General features: G+C 42.6%; 1 protein-coding gene across 1 annotated transcript in view; it reads right to left on the bottom strand.

Annotated features, from left to right (window-relative positions):
* NBAS (neuroblastoma amplified sequence) overlaps nucleotides 1-25612 on the bottom strand; it is a 267834-nt gene that overhangs the window by 87670 nt on the left and 154552 nt on the right. Inside the window, 4 exon segments of the mRNA XM_023528505.1 lie at nucleotides 10448-10558; nucleotides 13420-13649; nucleotides 23334-23471; nucleotides 23827-23903. Of these exon segments, the coding sequence (XP_023384273.1) occupies nucleotides 10448-10558; nucleotides 13420-13649; nucleotides 23334-23471; nucleotides 23827-23903 (556 nt within the window).

The raw sequence follows: 25612 nt of genomic DNA, 5'->3' as shown, positions 1-25612 counted from the left end.
GATGGCCAAGATGCTCTCACATTTTCTTTATCATTAGTTTCTCAGTACCAAGCACCAGTGAATGGTATAAAGAAAAGATTCAATACGTGTCTTATGAATGCCATATAGTTGGGTGGATGAACAAAAACTTAGGTGTCCTCTATGGACATGGCACAGTGCTCGGCACTGGGGACGATATGAAGATTTACAGCATCGAGCTCTCATACAGCAATTTGAAAATCTAGTTGAGTTAAAAATACTTAGAATTAAACAACAATGCAAAAGTATGGTATGGGCTGACAGAGTACACAATTATATTCCAAGCTAGAGTAGGATTACAAAAGCTATAACTTCAGAAGCGACAGATACCAATGATAACAGAAGGCTTAAAGGAAGAAGTACCTGAGCTTGGCACTGTAGAAGGAATGAAGCAAAAATAACATGAACCAAAGTATCAAGACAAGAAAGCGCAAGGCCTGTACAAGAAACAGTGAGTGTAATGGATGCCTGGTCAGAAATTTCTTGATACTGTCACTATTAATAACATGCAGAGGCATCTGAGAACAATATTGTACACACGGTGGTAGAAAAAAGTGACTCACAGAATTTCTGGTTCTCCTTCATAATTTGCAAAATAAAATTTGAAAACAATGTAGTGAAGAGGTAAATAAGAAACCACGTAACCCCATCAAGAGGATTCTTACTGACAAAGATTCACAGGCAGGACACTGCCCAGCAGAGCTGGGGGACAACCTTGCACTTATGCTGGTTACTACAGTAGGCAAGTTAGCTCTAAGTGATTACCAACTAACAGGTGAGAAACTGCCAATCAGAGAGGTTAAGTGACTTGTCTAAGACCAAGTACAGATCTGCCTGGACTCAGTGTGGCTTTCTTTGTTCGCCTTATCACAAAGCAGCCATCGACTGATAAGGTCACGTGCCCACAATAACCACCATTACAAAAACAGGATTCTTTCTAGAACACAGACATTAGTTCTCGCTCCCAGAGAAAAAATCCAAGAGTTCTCCTATTATATCTCATTCCTAACACCCTGAGAAACATTATTCAAGAAAGACTCATCTACAAAATGGACACGACAAAAATCACTCTCGTCTTACTTCATCTGTGTCTGACTTGACTCTGAATACAGTCTCTCGCAATCAGCTTCACTTTCTCCCTCGCCCACCCACTAATTCTTCTGCACCTATAATCCGGTTTGCCTGATGTGCAATTTTACCTAATTATCTTGTCAAGAGAGATACTGGAATACCTTTACTGACACGTGATAAATATCTAAACCTCCTTCTTCAGTAAATTATAATGTGCTAAAATCTTTTATAGATGCCAGTAATCAATAACCCATTTTAATAGTTTCCATTGAAAGAAGCTGCTATCTTCCTTTAGGAACAAGAAATGAAATCTCTGCTTGGAAAACAATTCCAAACAACCCACAGTCAAGAGAGTAAGAAGCAATTCCATAAAACCACTGTGGACTTTTTGTTAATCGAATTAATGATTACCCTTAGAAACTGTTTAAGTGTTCTTTTTTGAACCAAGATTTAGCTATAAAGCAGCATATATACATATATATGCATATTTAACTTCCAGAGATTAACTATAGGAACAAACTAGCAGTAGTTGTATTCAACGCACAGGGAATAAATTATTAGCACTAAGTCCATGATTAACTGTTCTGTAATGGCTTCGAGTTGTCAATCACTCACAAAATGGAATTCAAGAACAGCACATACTGAAAGGACTTATATTCCCATAGGAAAACAAGTTTATTTAAATGCATATTTCTTGACCCAGTCTGAGATTGAGTGATAGTACAATTCCATTAGCTGACTAAAAGAAATACTCGGGCGAGGGGAAGAGGGTGATGGGAGAGGGGGGCTGCTGGGCAAGGCTGAAGAGAACGAAGGCACGAAGGCACGGGGAGAGAGGTTCACACGGGGAGAGAGGTTCACACGGGGAGAGAGGTTCACACGTTCAGATGCAATGACTTCTCAGCATTTCTCTCGGCATTAGTCCTAAGGTGTGGAGGGGTATGAACCCAAATTAACAACCACTGTCGTGCGTGAACAGTGGGCTCCACAACGGACTCCCGTGGAAAAGAGATGATTCTACCCTCTCGGTTTCAACTACGCTGACCTGAGGGAAGCAATGCAAAGTGTTTACCGCACGATGCCTCAGAATGAACCTCAGGTGGCAGACTTGCTCGGCCATGCTGCCCGACAGCTGGGTTTGTGATTACGCAGCAAAAATGTGGTCAAAATAATTGTGGCGTCTTTCAGTTTTGCCAACGTTTTGGTCAAGTACCTATGTAAACCAAAAAAATGGAATTTAACTTTTCAAGATCACCGAGACAGCTGATGACAGGATCAATAATAAATATCTCATGGTCAATTTTTTGTCTCAGAAACACTCGGTGAGAACCTTCGCGGACCACTGTACATGAACAAAGTGATGAGTGCAAGGCCGCGTGAGCAGGCTTTGTCTCCTTTGTTGCTCGACCCCTTAAACCTTTTAATTTCTCATAAAACGTCAATTCTGACTGGGTTATACAGTCTCCTATTATTACCACTCTAAAAAAATATTCTGAGATACCAGAGCACAGGAATAGTAATAGGCACCATTAATTGAGTATTTTTTATAAGCTAAGTACTGTCATCATGATATTAGCCCAAAACAGATATCTTATAAGCCATATCTTCATAGCCATACTGACTTGAAAAATCATGGTTCAAAAATCAGATGTATGAAGTTGGGCTAACAGTGGTCACAGGACAGTGGCCCGTTTCCAGAACGAACAGGAGCAACTACTTTTTTTTTTCCTTCCTTCAGAGCACCTACTACAGGCCAGGTATTTAAGCACAGTCACTTTGCAGAGGAGGAAACTCAGACACAGAGGGATAAGCACGCTGTCCACCAGGAACAGGTGAGAAGGAAGTCACGGAGCCAGGGTCTGCACCCGGATTGGCACGACCGAAAGCCTGAGCACTTTCCACCGGATGGAAACAGGACAAAATGCATCTGCTTGCTTACGCCTTGTGCCAGTGTCAGGAGCTTGTGACTATTGCGGGGAGGGGCCTGAGGGATCACAACATGGACGGGAAGGATGCAGACGCATGGAAGGAGTTGCTTCCATTTGGGTAATCGCCGTAATTAGTTCTTCCATTTTTAGGACTGGTAGATTTTGTCTTATGTATAATGCAAATCATAATCTCGGTTACATTCTCTTTTCCCCTTAGGCCAAAAGAAAAATCAAAACCAAATATACAGCTCAGTTTTTACAACTGTGTAAGACTCAAGACCTGAATATCTACAGTCAAGCTTCCTACTCTAATATGGATTTTTCCTGGTCCTAAATTTTATCTATCTTAATTTCCAATGTTATCACATACTTTTAAGAAGCTAAGCTACCTTAAATCCCCTTTCCATATACTAATCATTCTCACACTAACTTGTCAACTGAGCTTCTCGAAGGGAGGAGGAGATGGAAGAGAATGCCAGAATTTTGAATCCTTTACAATGTGCTGATCAACAGCAACCCCCAGGCACAGACTCAGTATATTTTCTGTTTCAACTCTGAGAAAGGAAGATGCATTACAGTTTATTCATCTCCCCACGGCTATAACCTGCTCTTACCCATCCTTGTATCTGAGACCAAAAGGATCTACCAGAGAATATGAAATTGATATGAAAAACGGCACAGCACTGTCAGAGTCCCTATGACCAGGGACCCTACCCATGGGTCTGAAGGAGACAGTATAAACTAAACGACAGAGAAGATGGTACCACGATCTCTGCCACCCAAGCAAAGTCACTTGGGAAATCACGTGGGTGGCTAAAAAGTGGAAACTGGAGTGACATGAAAGTGTATGATGCTTGGCCTTCAGCGCTGCAGTTTAAATACGGGGAAAGATGGGGACTCCTACCAAGGCTGTCAGTCAGAGGCAGTTCTGGCCTCTACTTAGTCCTTTGTTCACTATGCTCCAACCACAATGGCCTTCCTTTAGTTTACTCAAAAACTCCACCACCTTTCCTGGCCTAGGACCTGCTCCCTCGGCCTGGGATGCCTTTCTTCCACTCTCTGCAGGAGTGAGCTCTTCCCAGGTCCAGAGAAAGGCTTTCCCTATCTGCTCCTTATGCAGTTCCTTTACCGTGCTTGCTATGACCAGCAATTTATTTTCTGGCTATTTTTAAGAGCGTGTGTATGTCTGTGTTTGCACGCGTGCGTGCATGCGCATATATGCATGGTCTCTCTATTAGAATACAAACTCTATGAGGAAAAAGATGTATCTATCTTGTTCAGCATTTAAACCTATGCTTAGAACACAAAGATACTACAAAAAAATAACTTTTAAAGGATGAACAAATACTATTCCGTCAGCTAGAAGAAGTCTCTTCTGGCATCATTTCAAAATGATCCTGCGTCCCAAACTTAAACGCACTCGTGGAGTCAGCAGAACTGACAGAGTAACAACGGGAACCATTGCAGTGGTACCTCAGAGCCACCAGATTCCCTCTAACCTTCACGGCCTCCAAGGAAAGGACCTCTTGGTCCCGTAACCAAGAGGACAGTGACTCGGGAGGATTAAGAGGCACTCAGTGCGACTAGTGGGGTTTCAGACAGTACATTTGGATCTTAGAATGTGGTCTGACTCCAAAACCTGTGCCCGACCACTAGGCCACATGCGTGCTGGCACTTACTGTTACCTCGAAGATCTACCAAAGTGTCCAGAATAACCCAGAGGTGAAGATGGCTGCTAAACTGGCGACGAATGATAAATCAGCCCTGAGCTTGGAAAGCTGAACATGCCCCAGGAGAACCAAGAAGCTGAGCGAGCCAGTGACTGCCAGCTGGAACTGACTCCGCGCTCACGTGGCCACTCCACTCCAAGCCATCACTGCTATTTAAAACTACAAATAATAATAACAACAACAATAATAAAGTAAAGTAAGGAATTAAAGGAAAACAGGAACTCAAGTATGGATGTCGCTGACCTGAGGGAAGCAATGCAAAGTGTTTACCGCACGATGCCTCAGAATGAACCTCAGGTGGCAGACTTGCTCGGCCATGCTGCCCGACAGCTGGGTTTGTGATTACACAGCAAAAATGTGGTCAAAATAATTGTGGCGTTTTTCAGTTTTGCCAACGTTTTGGTCAAGTATCTATGTAAACCAAAAAAATGGAATTTAACTTTTCAAGATCACCGAGACAGCTGATGACAGGATCAATAATAAATATCTCATCGTCTATTTTTTGTCTCAGAAACACTCGGTGAGAACCTTCGCGGACCACTGTACATGAACAAAGTGATGAGTGCAAGGCCACGTGAGCAGGCTGTCTCCTTTGTTGCTCGACCCCTTAAACCTTTTAATTTCTCATAAAACATCAATTCTGACTGGGTTATACAGTCTCCTATTATTACCACTCTAAAAAAATATTCTGAGATACCAGAGCACAGGAATAGTAATAGGCACCATTTATTGAGCATTTTTTATAAGCTAAGTACTGTCATCATGATATTAGCCCAAAACAGATATCTTATAAGCCATATCTTCATAGCCATACTGACTTGAAAAATCATGGTTCAAAAATCAGATGTATGAAGTTGGGCTAACAGTGGTCACAGGACAGTGGCCCGTTTCCAGAACGAACAGGAGCAACTACTTTTTTTTTTCCTTCCTTCAGAGCACCTACTACAGGCCAGGTATTTAAGCACAGTCACTTTGCAGAGGAGGAAACTCAGACACAGAGGGTTAATCACGCTGTCCACCGGGAACAGGTGAGAAGGAAGTCACGGAGCCAGGGTCTGCACCCGGATTGGCACGACCGAAAGCCTGAGCACTTTCCACTGGATGGAAACAGGACAAAATGCATCTGCTTGCTTACGCCTTATGCCAGTGTCAGGAGCTTGTGACTATTGCGGGGCCTGAGGGATCACAACATGGACGGGAAGGATGCAGACGCATGGAAGGAGTTGCTTCCATTTGGGTAATCGCCGTAATTAGTTCTTCCATTTTTAGGACTGGTAGATTTTGTCTTATGTATAATGCAAATCATAATCTCGGTTACATTCTCTTTTCCCCTTAGGCCAAAAGAAAAATCAAAACCAAATATACAGCTCAGTTTTTACAACTGTGTAAGACTCAAGACCTGAATATCTACAGTCAAGCTTCCTACTCTAATATGGATTTTTCCTGGTCCTAAATTTTATCTATCTTAATTTCCAATGTTATCACATACTTTTAAGAAGCTAAGCTACCTTAAATTCCCTTTCCATATACTAATCATTCTCACACTAACTTGTCAACTGAGCTTCTCGAAGGGAGGAGGAGATGGAAGAGAATGCCAGAATTTTGAATCCTTTACAATGTGCTGATCAACAGCAACCCCCAGGCACAGACTCAGTATATTTTCTGTTTCAACTCTGAGAAAGGAAGATGCATTACAGTTTATTCATCTCCCCACGGCTATAACCTGCTCTTACCCATCCTTGTATCTGAGACCAAAAGGATCTACCAGAGAATATGAAATTGATATGAAAAATGGCACAGCATTGTCAGAGTCCCTATGACCAGGGACCCCACCCATGGGTCTGAAGGAGACAGTATAAACTAAACGACAGAGAAGATGGTACCACGATCTCTGCCACCCAAGCAAAGTCACTTGGGAAATCACGTGGGTGGCTAAAAAGTGGAAATTGGAGTGACATGAAAGTGTATGATGCTTGGCCTTCAGCGCTGCAGTTTAAATACGGGGAAAGATGGGGACTCCTACCAAGGCTGTCAGTCAGAGGCAGTTCTGGCCTCTACTTAGTCCTTTGTTCACTATGCTCCAACCACAATGGCCTTCCTTTAGTTTACTCAAAAACGCCACCACCTTTCCTGGCCTAGGACCTGCTCCCTCGGCCTGGGATGCCTTTCTTCCACTCTCTGCAGGAGTGAGCTCTTCCCAGGTCCAGAGAAAGGCTTTCCCTATCTGCTCCTTATGCAGTTCCTTTACCGTGCTTGCTATGACCAGCAATTTATTTTCTGGCTATTTTTAAGAGCGTGTGTATGTCTGTGTTTGCACGCGTGCGTGCATGCGCATATATGCATGGTCTCTCTATTAGAATACAAACTCTATGAGGAAAAAGATGTATCTATCTTGTTCAGCATTTAAACCTATGCTTAGAACACAAAGATACTACAAAAAAATAACTTTAAAAGGATGAACAAATACTATTCCGTCAGCTAGAAGAAGTCTCTTCTGGCATCATTTCAAAATGATCCTGCGTCCCAAACTTAAACGCACTCGTGGAGTCAGCAGAACTGACAGAGTAACAACGGGAACCATTGCAGTGGTACCTCAGAGCCACCAGATTCCCTCTAACCTTCACGGCCTCCAAGGAAAGGACCTCTTGGTCCCGTAACCAAGAGGACAGTGACTCGGGAGGATTAAGAGGCACTCAGTGCGACTAGTGGGGTTTCAGACAGTACATTTGGATCTTAGAATGTGGTCTGACTCCAAAACCTGTGCCCGACCACTAGGCCACATGCGTGCTGGCACTTACTGTTACCTCGAAGATCTACCAAAGTGTCCAGAATAACCCAGAGGTGAAGATGGCTGCTAAACTGGCGACGAATGATAAATCAGCCCTGAGCTTGGAAAGCTGAACATGCCCCAGGAGAACCAAGAAGCTGAGCGAGCCAGTGACTGCCAGCTGGAACTGACTCCGCGCTCACGTGGCCACTCCACTCCAAGCCATCACTGCTATTTAAAACTACAAATAATAATAACAACAACAATAATAAAGTAAAGTAAGGAATTAAAGGAAAACAGGAACTCAAGTATGGATGTTTACAAGAATTCTATTTCTTACAGGACTGGCATTCTTGGGATAACTGCCATTAATTAACAGTGATCATGGGTCAGGAGGCACTGTACATTTGATATTCTACCATGAAGTCATTTAATTTTTATTACATCTTAGAGTTAAGGAAAATGAGTTTGACAGAACTGAATTATCTTGTGCAGGGACACACAACTAGAGAGAGACACAGTCAGGTTGTGATCTAGCTATCTTGAGCCGAAGGCTACGTTCCATTGCGTAATGATGCTCCTCACCCAAACCCGCCTGAGTATGCTCACCTACCCGCATGCTGACACGGGGACTAGCTGCCAATTCAACCAAGAGGAAAGACAATGTAAAAGTATAGAGAAATACCTTGAGGAAAGGGAGGATCTTTTTAAAGGAAAAGGAAAACAAAACCCTGAGGCAAACAATATTTTTCTTGTGACTCTGACCTACTGACTTGCCATTTACATTGACTCAACAAATAAATGTTGGGCAATATTTATTGTATCAACAAGACTGATTTCTATGCCTGTGTTACCAAGTTTGACTGAATAGCAAGGCAAACGACTGCCTTTCAAGCAAAGAACAGGGAGCATCAGACACCACCGGCTAAGTCAATGTTAGGTGTTTTGTCACTCGCGAGAAATGACGCCAGGAGGTGATGGTTTCCTGCTCCTGTAATTGCTGTACGGCTGCATAATCACGCTGCTATCAGGTATAATGATATGCCCTGAACGGTGCTGCATATTACTTAATTGCCTGATAATTTATAATATATTCGGAGACCAGTGAAGCATCCTGTTTGTACAGAAATGACACCATTTTATGTAACATTCAAAGAATATTTAATAAAATGCCAAAAACTTTTTAAAAATACCAGTGTACATATCATAAGAAACATTTCTTTGAACATATTATTGTGCCTCAAAAATGGCGAAGTCATTGCAGCATTTATCACAGATAACACCATCACCCATGTGGCAATTTCATAAATACTTCAAATGTAGATGTTAATATTTCAAAGTAATTAATAAAAATTAAAGACGTCAAATTCTAAACATCTCTTGACCACCGGGCAGGCTTCAGCCCACTCAATCTGCCTCCCATTCTTCAAACTCTTTCTTCCCCCCGCTTCCCCAGCACAAGATTCTCGTTTCTCCTCCGACCTCTGCTTCTCTTTTTGGCGCTTTTGCTGTCAGCTCTTCCTCCACCATTAATTGTGGAAGAGCCTCAGGTCTGTCTTAAGTCTATCTCCTTTTTTCATTCTACATGCTTACCCCAAAGCACATCTGCAACATAGCTTATTTATCATCTCTGTGCATATGGCTCCCAAATTAGCATCTCCAGCTCCGTCTTCTCTTTTGAATTCAGATCTCTTAAGAGCCACCTACTACCTGACCTTGCCTCTTGGCCATTTCAGTGTGTCTAACTTCTCCATTCCTTTGCCCTTTTCCTCGCCCTCCCCTCAGAATACCTTGTCTTACCTAGCATTTCCTGTCTCCCCGAATGGTGTCACCATCCCACAGGCAGACCAAGGAAGACCTAGAGTCGGTTCCTGACCCCTCCCTTTCCACTCGCCTTCATATCTAGTTGATGCTTATTAATCAATTTATTAAGTACTACCTGTTTCACTTTCTAGCGATCTCTGACACCCAGTCTCATCTCTCTTTCTATACTTTCAAGATCCTACTCCAAGCTATGGTCACTTGTCACACAGTCTATCACTATAATAGCTCCTTAATTGGTTTATAGAGCTCTACCCTGGCCTCCCTAAAATCTTTTAACAGAGTAACCAAAGTAATCTTATCAAAATGCAAATGTGATCATATTATTTCCCTTTTCTTTACCAAAATCTTTAACTAGCTTCCTAGTACTCTTGGGGGAAAGCCCAAAGCCCTGAGTAGGGCCTGCACAGTCTTCATGCATGCTCTGGCTTCTAGGCCTTTCCACTGTCACATCTCGCACTCTGCTCCCGCCCGACTCCTGAGGCCTCACCTACGCGGTCCATCCGGTGGGCCCTCGGACGTGTCACAGTCCTTCCTGTCCCAGAGCTTTTGCACGTAACTGTTTAGTTTCCCTAGAAAATGGCTCCCTTCTCGCCCTACAGTGTAGTTAATCATAACCCAATATCTGGGTCCCAGCTCAAGAGTTATTTCCTCGCGAGAGCCTTCGCTAAAGCTAAAGCTCGTTTGGGCTCTCTTACACGGTACACGTCACACGTCACATCTATTGTGTCATTATTCGATTACAACCTGTCTCCTCCACTAGACTACAAAGTCCAGGATAGCTGGAGCGCCTGTCTATGTGCTCACTCTTGGAAACCTAGTATCTAATGCCTAGTACAAAACAGATTCTCAATAAAAACCTCGAGCCAATGAACGAATATTAAAAGTACCTAACTCAAGACGATTATTACTGAAAAACAAAAACAAAAAGACCAAAGCTAGAACATTACTGTATCAGCGTCATCGCTGATAAAGAGGTAGCGTACCAAGGTGCTGGCCCGCTATAGCCCGAAAGGGAAAGTGAAACCGCACTTTCAAACGTCATGACTCTTCTAGAACAGAGTCTGAAAAGAAAGACATGGGCATAAACTTAACACGAATTTTGCGCTTACCCACTGTCAGTGAACAAGAACTCCAAGTGGGTCATGAAAATTTCCCAACGGGAGACGCCGTAACGCTGTGCCAGAGAAAGGGCGACGCTGTAGACGTTCTCCTCAAGCGTCCTTCACGAATGTCCGTCAGCCCCGGGGAAGGGAGAGAGGGGAGAGAGCACAGTCCTTGTTAAACATTTCTTGGCAACCCAGGGAAAGTACTTCCAGGAACCTTAATGCCTCTTTCTCACCGTGGCTCTCAGCTGATAGTGATTCTGTCCTTCAGGGGACAGTTGACAAAGTCTGCAGACATTTCTGACTGTCACAGTGGCCGAGGACAGTTCTATTGGCATCTAGTGAACAGCAGTTAGGGACACTGCTACACATCCTACGAGGCACAGAACAGTCCTCCCACCACAAAAAATCATCCAGTCCAAAATGTGCTGAGGTTGACAACCACTTAACACACATTTTCTGTAAAGGGACAGACTACAAATCTTTTAAGCTTTGCTGCCATTCAGACTCTATAGTATATTCTTCTTTTTATTATTTTTTCTTCTTTTTCCATAAACATTTAAAAAGGTGAAAACTATCCTTTGCTCATGGATGATAAAAAGAGGCCGACGGCTGGATTGAGTCTGTCAGCCCACGGATTACCAGGTCATCGTCAATTAAAAATCATTTCTTAAAATATTTATTGAGTACCTATGTCTGCATGATGCAGCGAGAATTCCTAGAGAACAGGAACCCTTAGCAATGGATCCTTCCAATCATGGGAGTCTGGCACATTGCCTGGCACCAGGTACGTGCTCACTAAGTATTGATATCTTTATCATTTAATAAAGTGGGAAGAAACCAAACTACATTAAGCCTCTTCTAAGTCACTCTGACCGACCAGTGAGAGTGCATTATCTAAAATATTCAGACAATAAAGGACAGATATAATGTACTTACAGAAAACTGCCATTAAAATGGATATACAATTAATAAGAAAATAAAAATGGTCATATTATTACAACTGAAGGCAGAGCTGCAAGGGTTCTTGCATGTGAGACATGGAAATGCCATCTAACTCACGACAGCTATGGCCGCTCTGAGACATTTTAAACAAGCCATCCAAAGGCTGCTGTATATTTTTCTAAGCAACAGATTGAGGTGAAGATTCTATTATACATTTATCAAAAGCATATATTTGTCCTCTAGGACATACTTCAAATAGCATATGCTAGCTGGATACATAAAAAAGAAAAAACAAAAGGACAAAAACCTCAGCAAAATGTAATTGATGATGTAAGGCATGCCTTATCTTGTAAACTTTTTATTCTGCCTAACAATCTTCTTCTAAGAAACCATGAGCATGGCACCAAGGGTTACCAAATGCCCACAGAAAAAGCCCACTGGACTTGGAAATTGTAAACCCACATTAAGCTCCTGGCTGAATGACCTTGAACTACTCTTTAAAGCTCTGTGGTTCTCAGATTCAGCTTTCCAAAATAATAAAGAGGTTAGATTACCTCTTTGGTCCCTTTCCAATGGGACATTAAATGACTCTATGAAATTATGAGCCTCCAGGAGAACAGAGGGGAAGAGAGAAGAAAATCCCACACTTCTCTTCATTGCGTCCAGCTATAGGTTACCCCTGTTATCTGTCTTTGATCTTCCATTCCCTATCTTACTCTAAAGAGAATTTGAAATGTCTTCCAGTAAAAAAAGCAGCCCAGGCTAATACGATATAAAATTATTACAGTTTACCGAGGCTACTCTGCCACTTTCTTGAGGATTTAAATAATAATAATAATAATAGATCACATACACTATCACCAAAACCAGGACTATCTTTGTTAAAGTAACTTACCAGGAGAGAGGAATAACCATTAAATGGAAGCACAATTTAACCTTAGTTTCAAAGGCAGAAAGCTAGAGGGACCTGCATGCCAGTGCTTCCATGAGGGCGTGATCGAGCGGTGGAGGCGAGGGCACGCGGTACTGTGCTGAAGATACAGTGGCTCTGATGTGCCAGAGCGGGGTTAAAAATCACAGCTGTGACCCTTACGCCTACGTAAACTCGGGCCTGTTACTTAAAATGCCTGAGCTGCATGTTCTTCAGCTATAAAATGGGGATAACAACATTTATGTCAGGATTATCCTTGAGGATTGGCAGATATTTATGAGATAAAGTCCACAGAACACCTCACACAGTTTCTTGCCCACAGTAGCACTCAACAAATTCTGGTGTTAAAAACAAACACCTCTACCTAATAAACCTTGTGGGTGAACGCACTGTCCCGCCTTCTGACATGTAAGTCATTCTCATTTGATCTGAACTCATTGGATCTAAAACAAAAAATGGAGACTAGCATTAAACCAAGGGGAAGTCCCTACCAAGAAAGGGACTCTTCCCACTGGGCCTTGAACTAACTACTGCCTTATCACACACGGGCTCGCTCTGCTCCTGAAATGGGGAAGGAACGAAGTGAAAACTGGCAGCTGCCACTGGCCTCTCACAAAAGGCCCTGCGAGAGCTGGTTAGGTCTCCTTTCTCCAGAAACCACCCCCCCCACCCCCTGCTATTAGGGCAACTGCAGCTAACTTTTAACATATCGAAGAAATTAGATTTCCAGCCAGGAATAAAAGGCAATCTTGTTTTTAAATTTCTATAGCAAGTTTCATACTTTCGCCCCTGATCATAGCCTACTGCCTTTCACATGGTAATAACGTTGGTTACCAGGCTATCAAAATCATGAGAAAAACAATTTTTTAAAATAATTCCCATCCTTACTATTTAAATTTGCAGGTTAAAGATGATGTCTGCATCTACTGCACCATTTGGGAAGACATGTACCTACTTCCCTCATATGATAGGCAGGAGGGGAAAGCCCTGTTTATAGCAACTGTGAATGTAAATCTTCAAAGGACTAAGATTAATAGTCCTGATAATTCAACTTGTCTTGTTACACGTAGATCCATCCCGTTAGGAGAAAGGCATCCCTTACTCTGCCAGCCCAAGGATGGTCTCCCTCTTGTACTGGTCGTCCGCAGTAAACCGCTGCACATCCACGCCCTTCCGCAGGCCCTGAAGGACCTGAGCCTGAGTAAAATCCAGGAGACGCTCATTGTAATAGTGTAGTTGCTTGGTCAGTGCAACGAGGTCCTCGGGCCAGGCTTCGTATCCGTATCGAGTCACATGCCTGGTGACCATCTTGATTAGCTCTTTAGGATCAGCCTGTGAGTAACAAAAAAAGAAAAACAAATAGGAACAGGAAGAAGACCATGTCTACTGGGCACCTGTTTGGCCCTTTGCACTGCTGCCACTTAACTGTGGCTCACGACCGCCCTGAGAAGTCACAATGCAGAGATGGCAGTTTGTAGACCACAAAGACAGGACACGGAACTGAGCCTAGAATCCAGTCTCTAGACTCCTGCTCTGTTCTTTTTCTATCTTAAAAATCTCCATCCACTTAAAAAATAATATATTCTTGCATTTTCGACTATCATCAACCTATATTAGATCTGTTTCCCAATTACCTGGTCATTTATACTAATTCACCCCGGAAGTGGTTTTCATCATCATGGGCCCTGGATAAATCTTCTTTGGAGCACCTAAGTGTTCTTGATAACAAAGCTGCAGCTCAGTAACCCCACTAATAATGCCCAGACAGCCGAGAAGAAGAGTGTTTTCTCCAGGGATGAGTTGCGGGGGCGACCCACCCCTGCTCCCGAAATCATAAATGCTTCTAGTCGCATAAGAAAGCATCCAACCAATTTTTACTCTGCTCAATTTGGGGCTCAATGGGATACTGCTGTATAATTCTTAGCAGCTTCCCTAACAATAAAATTATTCAGATAGAACAAAATCCAGAAGCTAACAGCTGACAGGAAAGAAAAATGAGCGATTAACTGGGCATATTTATTTATGTTAAAGTTGGTTTGGGTGTCAACGAAGCAAGAGCGGCTCGGCCACACTTTGGAAATTACTTTGGGAACCTAATACTTGAACATTAACTCAATCGCTCCCAATTTCTGGGGAGATGTGGTATATATTTTAATATAAGCAAATTAGGAAAAAACTCCAGAACCTACTTTTGGTTCTCAGAAATGTACCTAATCATGGTAAGCTGTCAGCATTTCTAATGTATAAGCCTTTATTCTAAGCTACACAGGAATTTGTCAACGTCGAGTCTCTATTATCAAATCCAGCCCGAAGTTCTCTCTGTTGATCCTATTAAGGAACAACCTGGCAGTACTGATAAAAAGCAATTAAAGAAGCCTTGGATGCTGGCAGGTGGATCTGAGAAAAAGGGAACGTTATCATACCTGATTTCTCCCCTAGGCAGACACTGAGACCCGCTCTCAAAAACCACAGAAACATGTCTCAAGTCAAAAGACCTGGGTTTGAAAACTAACTCTCCAAAGTAAGTTACAAGACCACAGTTCAATTCACTTAACAGATATTTTCTGTACACCTATCACGTACCAGGCAACGTATTAAGATGTGACCACGTCCTCCGACAATGTCGCCTAGTAGGAGAGGCAATTGAGTGACTACAAAAGGACGTGGTAAGGCAAGCGCGAGGTGCTTTCACTACAGACGAGAGTCAAGGAGGCCCCCCCTGGAGGAGTCACCATGTAGGCTAAACTCCCAGACGTCAGCAGTGAAAAGGCCGGCCAAAACAGAGAGACGAATTCCAGGAAAGGGCAGAGTCCGTGCCAAGGCCTAGGTGGCTAAGACGGGATAGAAAGATGGAGAGAATAAAGCAAAGTTCACTGCAATTAGAGAGTGATTTGGGAATCGCCTGCATACGGATGGTATTCCTGGCAAAGGACTGAAGCAAAGGGGATCCCATGCTTCTGCTTGGTGTCTCTAGAGCTGACATTTAAACTAACCCCCGCTCTATCTGTTGACTGAAGCCCATGGGGCACCCCTTGAATCACCCATCGTGGGCTCGGCCACCTCTGCGGTTCTCTGGTAGAGGGCTGTTGCTCAGGGGCCAGCCCGCCCATCTGTACCCGCTCCGCACCCCAGGTGTGCACTGTTGCCGCCGGCTGTTCTCACACTTCATCCGGTTGGCACTTTTCTGCGGAGCAGCAGAGAAAGCAAGAGCCAATACCCAGGGATCAGGGTGTCAAAGAGACAGGAGAGCTCTTCTGCAGCTGTCCTTTCACTGAGCAACTCGTACCCCGGCTTTGCAATCCACCCGCAAACCCGCATTCGGCAAAACAATGAAGAAGGCTTTTCACATGTGCTCTGCCCTGCAGCTTCAGACCAAAGCCCTCAGCCCGAAGTGGCCCGATGCAGTGTGAGGAGGCGGCTATACCAACCCAGCTTATCTGTGCGACTCCATGCCCCTCTCCATCGGGCTGTAGCTTACCATCCCCCACTGATGCAATCAACTGCCTTCATCTTTGCTCCATGTTCATGTTTTACTTTTTGGTTCCTGGAATCTCCAAGATTTGACGCCTGTCTGGGGAGAGCTGCCTACACACTTTTCACTTAGCCATAGTAGCCTACCACCTCCGCGTTTCTATTCTCTGTATTCTAATACCATTTACGAAACAAACCCTAAGACCAGACAGAGAGCAAAACTTCCAAATGGTAGCACAAGGCAGCAATGGGCATAATTGCTAGCACTGACATTACACAGGTTTTTCATGATCCTACAAAAAATTTCAAGTCTCCACATACAACCTTCATATTCACGTGCGACAAAAAGAATCTATTCTCTTTCTGCCAATGAGGAAAATGTCATGACATAGTGAGACTGGCATGGAAGTTACTACCTGGGCGACTCTGAGCGAGTTACTTGACAACTACGAACTTGATTGCCTCACCGACAAAACAGCAACACTACATGGCTTGCATGGTTCTGAGAAGCCTAAGAAACAACACATACAAAATATGTCAACAAGGCCTGGTATAAAGAAAGCAGGTGCTCCAAAAATGAAAAGGATTATGGGGTTTACTAAAAGGCGTACACCAGTCATACTTCTTTTACACAATTTACATTGCCTTTCCTTGAAAACACTAAACTATAGCTTCTGGAGGCCAGAGACCACGTGTACTTGCGAATCTGTCTTTTCCAGAGCACAGGAGTCTCACAAAGCAGGTGTGGGCAAAAGGGAAATGCAATCGACGTTAGGAGCTGGTAAGTCAGTTGTGCTAGTTTCCATCCCAGCTCCCTCAGTCTGGGCACGAAACTTCATATCTGTTTCCTCGCCTATAAGAGTATCGATAACCACCGCATACCCTCCTCATGGTTTGTTGTGAGGCACAAATAAAATAAGGTCATTTAAAGCATTCTTTTCTCCATTATGATATGAAAGCAAATAGGGTCCAGAGCTTTCTCTCAAGAAATTAAAAACTAGTGACCGACGAAGGTGTATACACAAAGGAATCACGCAAAGCGTCTGAATGCAAGCACCATTATAGAATCACACACCAAGGATGCTGGGAACTCCATGGAGAGAACAACAAATCTCTTCTCTTGACACTTCTGGAGCTCGGTCTCCTCCGATGTAAAACAAGGGAGCATCATTAGGTAGATGATCACCTTCCTAAGGTTAAATTCTATGAATGTCTAAGAATCTAATCATGAAAATAAAATAAAACCTTGTAAACTCCTCCAGGTGTAGAATTGGGGAAATTCTACATCTCCTCTCATTTATGCCTCCACTAAATATTCAGAACAGATTTGTTAAAAATACAAGTTCAGACCAAAAAAATTATAATCAATAGATTCCCACAAAGTTTAAACAACTTTAATCTCTTCTCTTTTACATGTAGCCCCTCTGTGAGTAACTTTTTATTTCATATTCTTTATATACCAAATTTGTTCACTTTTCTAAGAAAAAATTAAGAACAAATATCTACTATCTCAGTCTTTAGTATAGAAAAGTGCTAAACATACATGAACTGAAGCTCATGTAGGTCTAACAATCCCATAGGACAGGTGTCTTTTCGTAGCGACTGTTTTAAAGACATGTAAGGAGGTAAGTGGACTAAAGCCACCCGGGGTAGGTAGCAGAGTGGGGACATGATTCCCAAGCATAAGCCTCCCAAGAACCATGCTTTTTGGTGGGAGGGAGGGATAACTCTTAAAATTACAAGGATCTTGATGAGGACCAGTGTCTACACGGCACCCACGAAATGTAACTAAGACTTGGCATTAGAGCCTTTTACAAACGAAAATGCTTTCGGTGATGGACCCAATGCCGTCATTCTATGTTTCACCCAGACTGACTTTTTGTATGCATACATTCTTCCATTTGAGCTGTATTTCTAAGCCTTTTTTCCCTTTCTAATGGTAAGAGAGAAAGTTTTAGAATCAGGAGCAAGAATATCATTTCCTGTTCAATCTCTTGATATAACTTTTTAAAATTGTCATAATAATGTGGTGAATTGGGGTCTTCTATTAATTCCTTAATGATAGGTTTCTAAGTGTTTCTTAAGTTTATGGATCAAGTATTTGTTAAGTGTACAGAAAGATTTTCAATACTTCAGTTTATTGTGTAAAATATAATACCGATGAGGAGAGATAACTCATAACGGCTTCCAGGGAAAAAAAAGAAAATTAGGTGAACAAACATGGGAATTGATATCAAAGAACCTGGGTTACTCGTTCTTCCCTCCTGAGCTCCAGGTTTCCCATTATTAAAATTGAAGCAATTTCTTCTTTACAGAGTCCTCATAAAGATCACATGAGGCTAAACAGATGAGCATGTTGTAAGTTCTAGCTCTCTATGCAAATTATTTTCTTGTCATTATCACTACGACTTTCTATCCCTTCCTCCAGGATCTTTACTGCTCGTGATTACTTCCAACATTCGATTTAAATTTTAATAAGAATTCTTCCCCTGAGCTTATCACAATTTCTGTCAAAATATTCCAAAGCATCCCCTACTCACCCCAACAATTCATTTCACACACGTATTCATTTACTCCCACAAGTGTATGACACTGGCTTCTAAAGCACCTTCACATGAATTTTATTTGAGCCTCAGACCAACCCAGGGGTGTGCACAGGAAACTGCCATTCCTGGTCCGCAGGTGCCAACCCGCGCTTCACGCATCCTTGGCTGTAGTCTTGCAAGGAGGAAGCAGTCAAGCCTCCTGGCCTTTTGCCTAACAGCCTCACACCCAAAATCACATTTCTTGTGATGTACAGTACATTCAAACCTCCCTCCCTCTTTCACCCACCCAAGTTCAACGGCTTAATCCATGGGTATAAAAGCTATTAGCCTCGAAGAAGCTTTTGAAGGACTTTACAGGTAGCTTCAAAATCTTCCAGATTCAATATTCAAAGTGATATCGCAAGACATCACAGCTTACAAATACTATTAACATGGAAAGACATCAAAACTTTAAAAACAAAAGTGTGTAGAGTTAAATGATTCTATTACTTCTCTAAAACTTGGCAATGCAGTAATTGGAAAGGGGGGTGAATAAAATATGATTTCTTTAAAGAATGTGGCCAAGTCCTCGTAAAAACAAAATATTCATAAATATTCATGACAGCAGAATGCTCCATGACTTAATCCACTGCTTACTAGTTAGGGGTAATAAACTCATTCTGTCTCCATTTCTTGGTAATATTATTTGGAAAGTTTTAAACAGGTGGTGTGTTTCCCCTCTGGGGTTGTTATTTGCTTGAGATAATTTTGTACTCAGTATTTTCAATTAAGTAGCTTTAAAAAACCACATTTTCAAATAGTCTACCACAATGTTCTGAATTTCAACCCCTGCTGGGTTTGCTTTTCTAGAATGCAAAACTAAAGGATACGTTTCCATTTATAACTGACTTTATCTTCTGAAACTTTTCAAAGTAATGCTAGAAAAATCACAGCTCGAGATGCATTAACAAAATCATAAAAGTAATACATTAGTGGGGAAAAATCAAGGTACAGAACAACGTATAGAGAACTTACTCACATGCGTATAGTTAGACAAATATGTATATCCATAAGCTATTTCTGGAAGAGAATGAAAAGGAAGCATGGACTTTTTATTGTATACCATTTTCACCATTAGAATTTTTTTGGCTACGTGGGTATTGTTTCTTAAACATAAAAACAAGTTAACTAGGACAAATACTAGGAAAAAAAAGTTCTCTCCAACTGACCATGCACCAATCATCCTTATATATCACTAAAAAGGAAAACGGAGGCGAGGCGGGCTGCTCCGAAGGCCATTAGGACAGCTGCCGGCGTCCAGGAGCCTGTGCTTCCAGGATCAGGGTCGTGTCTACCATCGAGACACACAGGCCTCCTATCAGAAATAACCCCGCAAATTACATCTATACTTTTATTCAAACCTAGTAATCTACCTAAATTACCTGCAGCACAGGACTGGGTGGGGGGGGGGGATGGGCGGGAATGTGAAAAGACTCTGAAAATAGGAACAAGTTAAACTGACAATCGAGTGGAAGCAACGCTTCACTGAGTGTTATTATGTGTGGGCAACAAATTGAAACCACTTTGATTTCAATTTCCACAATGATTCATCACGAGTTTGTCACATTTAATTCCAAACTCAGCAGTGCTGTTTTACGCATAGGAAGATGCTGAGAAGAGCCAAATAACGAGCCATCAGGTAGTCAATGGACAACTCACATGTATCTAAAACATCCAGCTATTGTGCCCATCTGCGATTCCTCCAGGAGTCAGGACTCAAAACTGAGAAACTGCAGCCTAGGGCTCTCCGCAGGCGCAGCAGTCAGAATGGTCCTGAACTTCTTCGCAGGCCAATAAAAAGCCACCGAGTGACTACAATGGGTGAGGTCCAGGGGCTTCAGAGGGAGACAGGTCTGCAACCCTTAAGTAAGATCATAGGGAGGGGAGACAATAGCTTTCAGTGCCCTAAAAGAACTGCTCCAAAGGGTGTCTGAGCAGGAGCCGTGAGAGACAGAGAAGGCCAATGTCTGGGGGAGAGGCAGAAGAGGTGTCGCACAGGGGCCCCTCTGAGCCGAGGCTCACCTGTTGACAGTGGGAATAAGGGTAAGAATTTCAAGCAGAGGAACCACATCTGCGCAGGCACAGAGGTATGAAAAGGGATGTTAAATTCAGAGAAATTTTAATTATGAACAACTAGAACACAAACTTCAGAAGACTAGTGTCAGGATCATGGCTGGCAGGGTAAGGACGCGTCAGCCAGCTCACTGAGGGCCTTCCCTGCCACATACAGACTCCACGGCAAAGCGCATGAAAACATTCTGCTGCGAATGACCCGTTGGATCTGCCTGCCAGAGATCACTCAGGGCCAACACATGGTGACCTGGCGTCTTCTGAAACGAAGCTAGAGCAGCAGCGAGCCCAAGCCCAGGCCAAAGCCTAGAACCAGGAGCTCGGTGGCGGGACAACACTTTCTACCGGAGCAATGCTGGGCAGGAGCCGGACCCTCCGAATGAGTGTGGAAGGCGCTTTAAGACAGCCGGGCCTTTGGAGAGTTAGTCTTAGCTTCCTACCGTCCACTGGCACCCCCCCATAAATAAGCCCTGAAACTGACTCTGCTGTCACATCCTATCCTGACAACTTCTTGGCCAGACAGAAGAGAAGCTACCTGGTCATGGTGAAGTCTGATCATTACCTCCATTTCTAACCTTTTCCCCCGGAGTCGGTTACCTCTTCCAAGCCTTGAACTGCACATGGCAACATTTCAACACTATTTCAAATACCAGGGTACGTGTGACAGACGCAGCAGCACTTGAGTATGTCTGTTACTGCTAACCCCTCTGTTTGTGCTGCTCCATCCTTCTGTCTTTAAGTCAAAGGCAGCCTTCTCAACTGAGGTCTGTTCTGAGCCCACTTAAATTGTGCCATCATTCTGGAGTGTCCCCAAACTGCACTGGATGCTCTCCTGTGTGCTTTTGTACTGCCCTGTGCTTAACCCAGTTACAGCACTTACACTCTATTATCTGGTACAAAGTAATTTACTAGTAGGGAAAACATTAAAAATGTGTTCGACTAGAATCTTCCTCCAGGAGGACTACTTTCGTAACGTTTTTAGGAAAAAAAACTGAAGACTACAGGCCGAAATGCGGCTCTGCAGCAAGCTCCTGGGCGTTCATAAGTTTTAACTTGTCTCCAAACCGGTTTCAGTTTTCTTCTTCTCCGTAGCTCCTCGACCCCCACCTCTGTTAAGCGGGGAGTTCACTGAGGTCAGGCGGCCACATTCGCCTTCCTGTCCCAATGCTCAGAAGGAGTCCATGAGGTGCTCAAGGGAGGTGAGTGGCAGACCAGCTGACTGACTGGGCAGCCTTTCAATCCTCTGCATCACAGAAGGGAGGGCACAGTGCTAGGCACACAGCAGGGTCTCAATACAGATTATATACTTGGGAATGAAAGAAAGAGATCCCGTCTCAGCATCTGGATCCCATTTCTGTGACGGCTACTTAGAAATCTCAAATATATTTTGAGAACACAATTGACTTACTAAAAAAAATTTTCAAAATCTATAACAAGGCACAATGCTTTTGGTCAAAAGAACTGTGTTTGGACATACTTGGGAGTTTGGGAACAAATTATCTGGCACCTGTGTACATACAGAGCAGTAATGAAGAGATAAGGGTATTTAGAGACAGACAGCAGCAAATACGCCGTGAGCACGCTTTGTCGGCCATCCAGCTGAACGCAGTAAGAGACACTAAGTCCACTGCTCCAGAAATTAACTTGCCACACTGCCATGTGTGTAATCACCTCATTCTCGTAATTCATAACACACTAGGTCTGCTTCTTATTTCACATAAAAACATACCTGAGATATAAAAATAAAGCAAAGGAAAATTACTAGAGTATAGAACAAAATAACTGTACAGAGCAGCAATAGCCATTAAAAAAAAAACAAAACTCGAAATTCCCAAAATACTTTATATCAACTGGCTATAAAGAAAAAAACATTCCCATTTCTTGGCCGAATGTCATCATCATAAAACCATGCCTGGGAACAATATACACCAAACAATGATGACGATGCCCTGGAAGATTTCACCTAGGTTGTGGATGGCTCCCCTACGCCCCTTTCTCCTTTTAAATAAAAATTGATGAATGAGAGCCATAGATTTTGCCACAAATGGAATGTTTTCACATATTTACAGGTTCTTAAATACGCTTTGGATGGCTAAGACAGCTAGAACTTTGATACACATGTGAAATTATTTCTTTACCATCTGTTTTGGGTCAGGGGAGGAAAAATCCTGCCTCAGTGAACTATGAACCTTGGATTTGTACATTAATTCGAAAGTATTATCTACTGTTAAAGTAGTAATTCACTTAAAATGATCCAATACAAAAAGGAGATAATTCCCCAATGCTGACAATTAAAACTGGGGCACACAACGAAACGTGGACCGCTTTGATTTCCTGGGGGGGTCTGTAACACTTCTGCGTCCCCAAAACAAGGCACGTGTACTTCGTGGCCACATGCTTTCACTCAGAAATTACCAATAAGTTACATAAAGTTGTCTGAAGTGTGGTGGCAAATAAGCATAATACGTTTCAAGCATTTCATGTATACAAGTCCTACTCTTGAAACTCTGCCTTAAAAATAAACAAAAATGCGGCCCTGCTCAAGGAATTACGTTAGCTGCTTCCCTAAATTCAACAGGGCCATCTTCCTTTTGCGCAGTGGATTAAAAAACAGATGCTTCATCTCGCCTCTCCTACAACTTCGGCCTTTCCTATGAACTTTGTAAAACAAAATAAGTGACAGAAAAGTCAGGGGAAGCATCAGCATTCACAATAAATACAAGAAACTCCACCTCGCATCCACCACGAAGAAGCTGAGGGCTGCTGGCCGCCTGGACGTGCTCTGGACACAAAGAGGGTCGGGACCCTCAAAGAGGCAAACACGTGTTTCGATTACTTCAGAAAAACTTTAACTCTGTTCATTGATAAAATGGAAACCGTAAGGACTTACCCTGTACAGAGGATGGCACTTGTCCCTGAAACAGGGAGCCAACTGGGCGTAGATCTGAAGGCTGTAGTAATATGCTGCCAGCTGGAGAGATAAAGCAGAGTGGGCCTGCTTTTCAAAGCACCTGTTCGCATCTAACACCTAGGAGGGAACACAGTGGGATAAACTCAGCTGAAAGGAATCCGACAAATCCATCACGTACCACGACCTATATCTAGTTATTACTGCAGAATTTTGGATCAAAGTTTCCATCATATCTACTCAAGTTCAGCTTAATATGACTACATTAAAATTTAGAAGACTCTATAAAGCAGATCCTAAACAAGTAAAAGTAGATTTAAAATCAACACTTCAGCTAACATTATAGAATTTACTCTCTGGATACTGACCACAGATAAAGACAGACAGACAGACGTAAAATAAACAATTATAATAAACAACAGATTATCAGTTAATTCATTTTCAAGTCCTTCTTTCTTGGTCCGGGTAAACTCACCTGTGGTAAGGCGAGGAGATAAGCGAGAGCCAAGGTCATGTCATTCGGTAAAGCTTCACTTGCTAGTTGCAAGAGAACTGAATACAGAAAAAGACATTGCTTTATTTTACTTGAGGATCCATAGAACATTCATAGTTACTAAGTCCCAGGTTTTCACTCCTATATGATTTCAACAGGCAATTATGATCAGAGGACTCTAAGACCTGTTACGCAGCTCACACAAAACTACGTTAAACGGTAATCTTGCCTTAACTCAGACAGATCGTGCTGTTTGTAACTTAGACGTGAGGAAATCCTGTTAGTGCAGCCGCAAAGTCTGAGTGCAAACAGATCAATGAGGATGGTTTCTTAAAGCAAATCTATTGGTTTTAAAGATATAAAATTATGTATATCGCTGACAGCTAATGTGGAAGACGACCATGTAAGTAAACACTAAAGATCAGAGGAACAAAACAGCTTCCTGAGTGCAAATGTAGTATAAATATTTTGATTACTATAATGATGATAATATGGTTTTATTCCTTCCAAGAACACCCCTCTTCATCACAACCCACGAAATCAGTCTCTTGCTTTGATTATATAATATCTTTTTAAAAATCAACCATTAATAGCTTTCTCACAAAAAAAAATTTATATAAGTGACAACCTGTAAATGTTATAGGTCTAATAAAAGAGAGTATACTGCCAATAAAGTCTGGGCTTATAAGCAGTTTGTATAAACAAGAACATAGTCCATTCACTTAGGTCTTAGGGACAAATACCAGGTAGTCACATGGAATCACAATGTGGATCCTTTATTTTTAAAGAACAGGCTCTCAGGATCTGCACTAACGAAGGAGAACAGTATGTGAATAATCCAAAGAAAATGATATCTGACTTCAGAAATAGACCGTATAATATTTTTCCAGAAGATTTGCCTTCCTAATTGTGTCTTATTCGGGCTAGAATTTAAGTCATTTGTATAATCTGGGCTTAGCTGACAGTCTGGCCAGTGGGAACAGTGGTGGGTGAGGAGTATAATAAAATGTTAACTGTGTAATCTAAATCGAAGGTATATGAGAGTTCACTGTAGCATTTTCATAACTTTTTGTGCACTGGAAAATTTTCTAAATAAAATATTGGGGAAGAAAAGAGGAAAAAAAAACCTCTCTGATAACTGTGTCAAATGCTTGAGCTCCCTGTCAGTTATTTATTTCCCAAATGGGGTTTCCAGAAACGTACTCTGGACAAGTTGTATCCACCTCGTCTCCGGCACTCAGACAGCTGAGTTTCTGGCCACACCAAGCCCACGACCTCCCTGCTCCTGCAAGACTGGAAGAATCACGAATGTCAAGTGCACCACCACCCGTATGACCGCAGGTTGAAAAGAAAGGGACCCCATCTCTTCCCCAATCCCAAATTCCCCATAACACAAATGTTGGTGGAGTTACCCGAGAACCTCTGTTCTCTCACGACTGGATCACAGCTCACATATCTCTGCAACCCACGTACCCAGCCCAGGCCCCTTCCTGACCAACAGCTGGACTGTTAAAGGAAACTGATGGGGAACAGAGTCTCGGCAGCCTTCACTGAGACTCAAACATTCTTGCAAAGTAGACTCAAACCCACGTACAGGAAGCTTCTTGGTCTTTGAGTCTGCAAGCCATCTGAAGCAGCATTTGACAAAAGAATCCATGAAGATCAGTAGACTGATCCCATGGGGTCTCACTGGGGTCCCCCAGATGTCATGCTGACTGCAGACTCGGTCACAGTGATTTTTTCATTAGCATTAAAATATATATAAAAG

Source organism: Pteropus vampyrus, unplaced genomic scaffold (assembly GCF_000151845.1).
Source record: "Pteropus vampyrus isolate Shadow unplaced genomic scaffold, Pvam_2.0 Scaffold28, whole genome shotgun sequence".
In the NCBI taxonomy this organism is placed as follows: Eukaryota; Metazoa; Chordata; class Mammalia; order Chiroptera; family Pteropodidae; genus Pteropus; species Pteropus vampyrus.
Note: the sequence above shows the minus strand (reverse complement) of the source record. Positions and strands in the feature narration are given on the sequence as shown.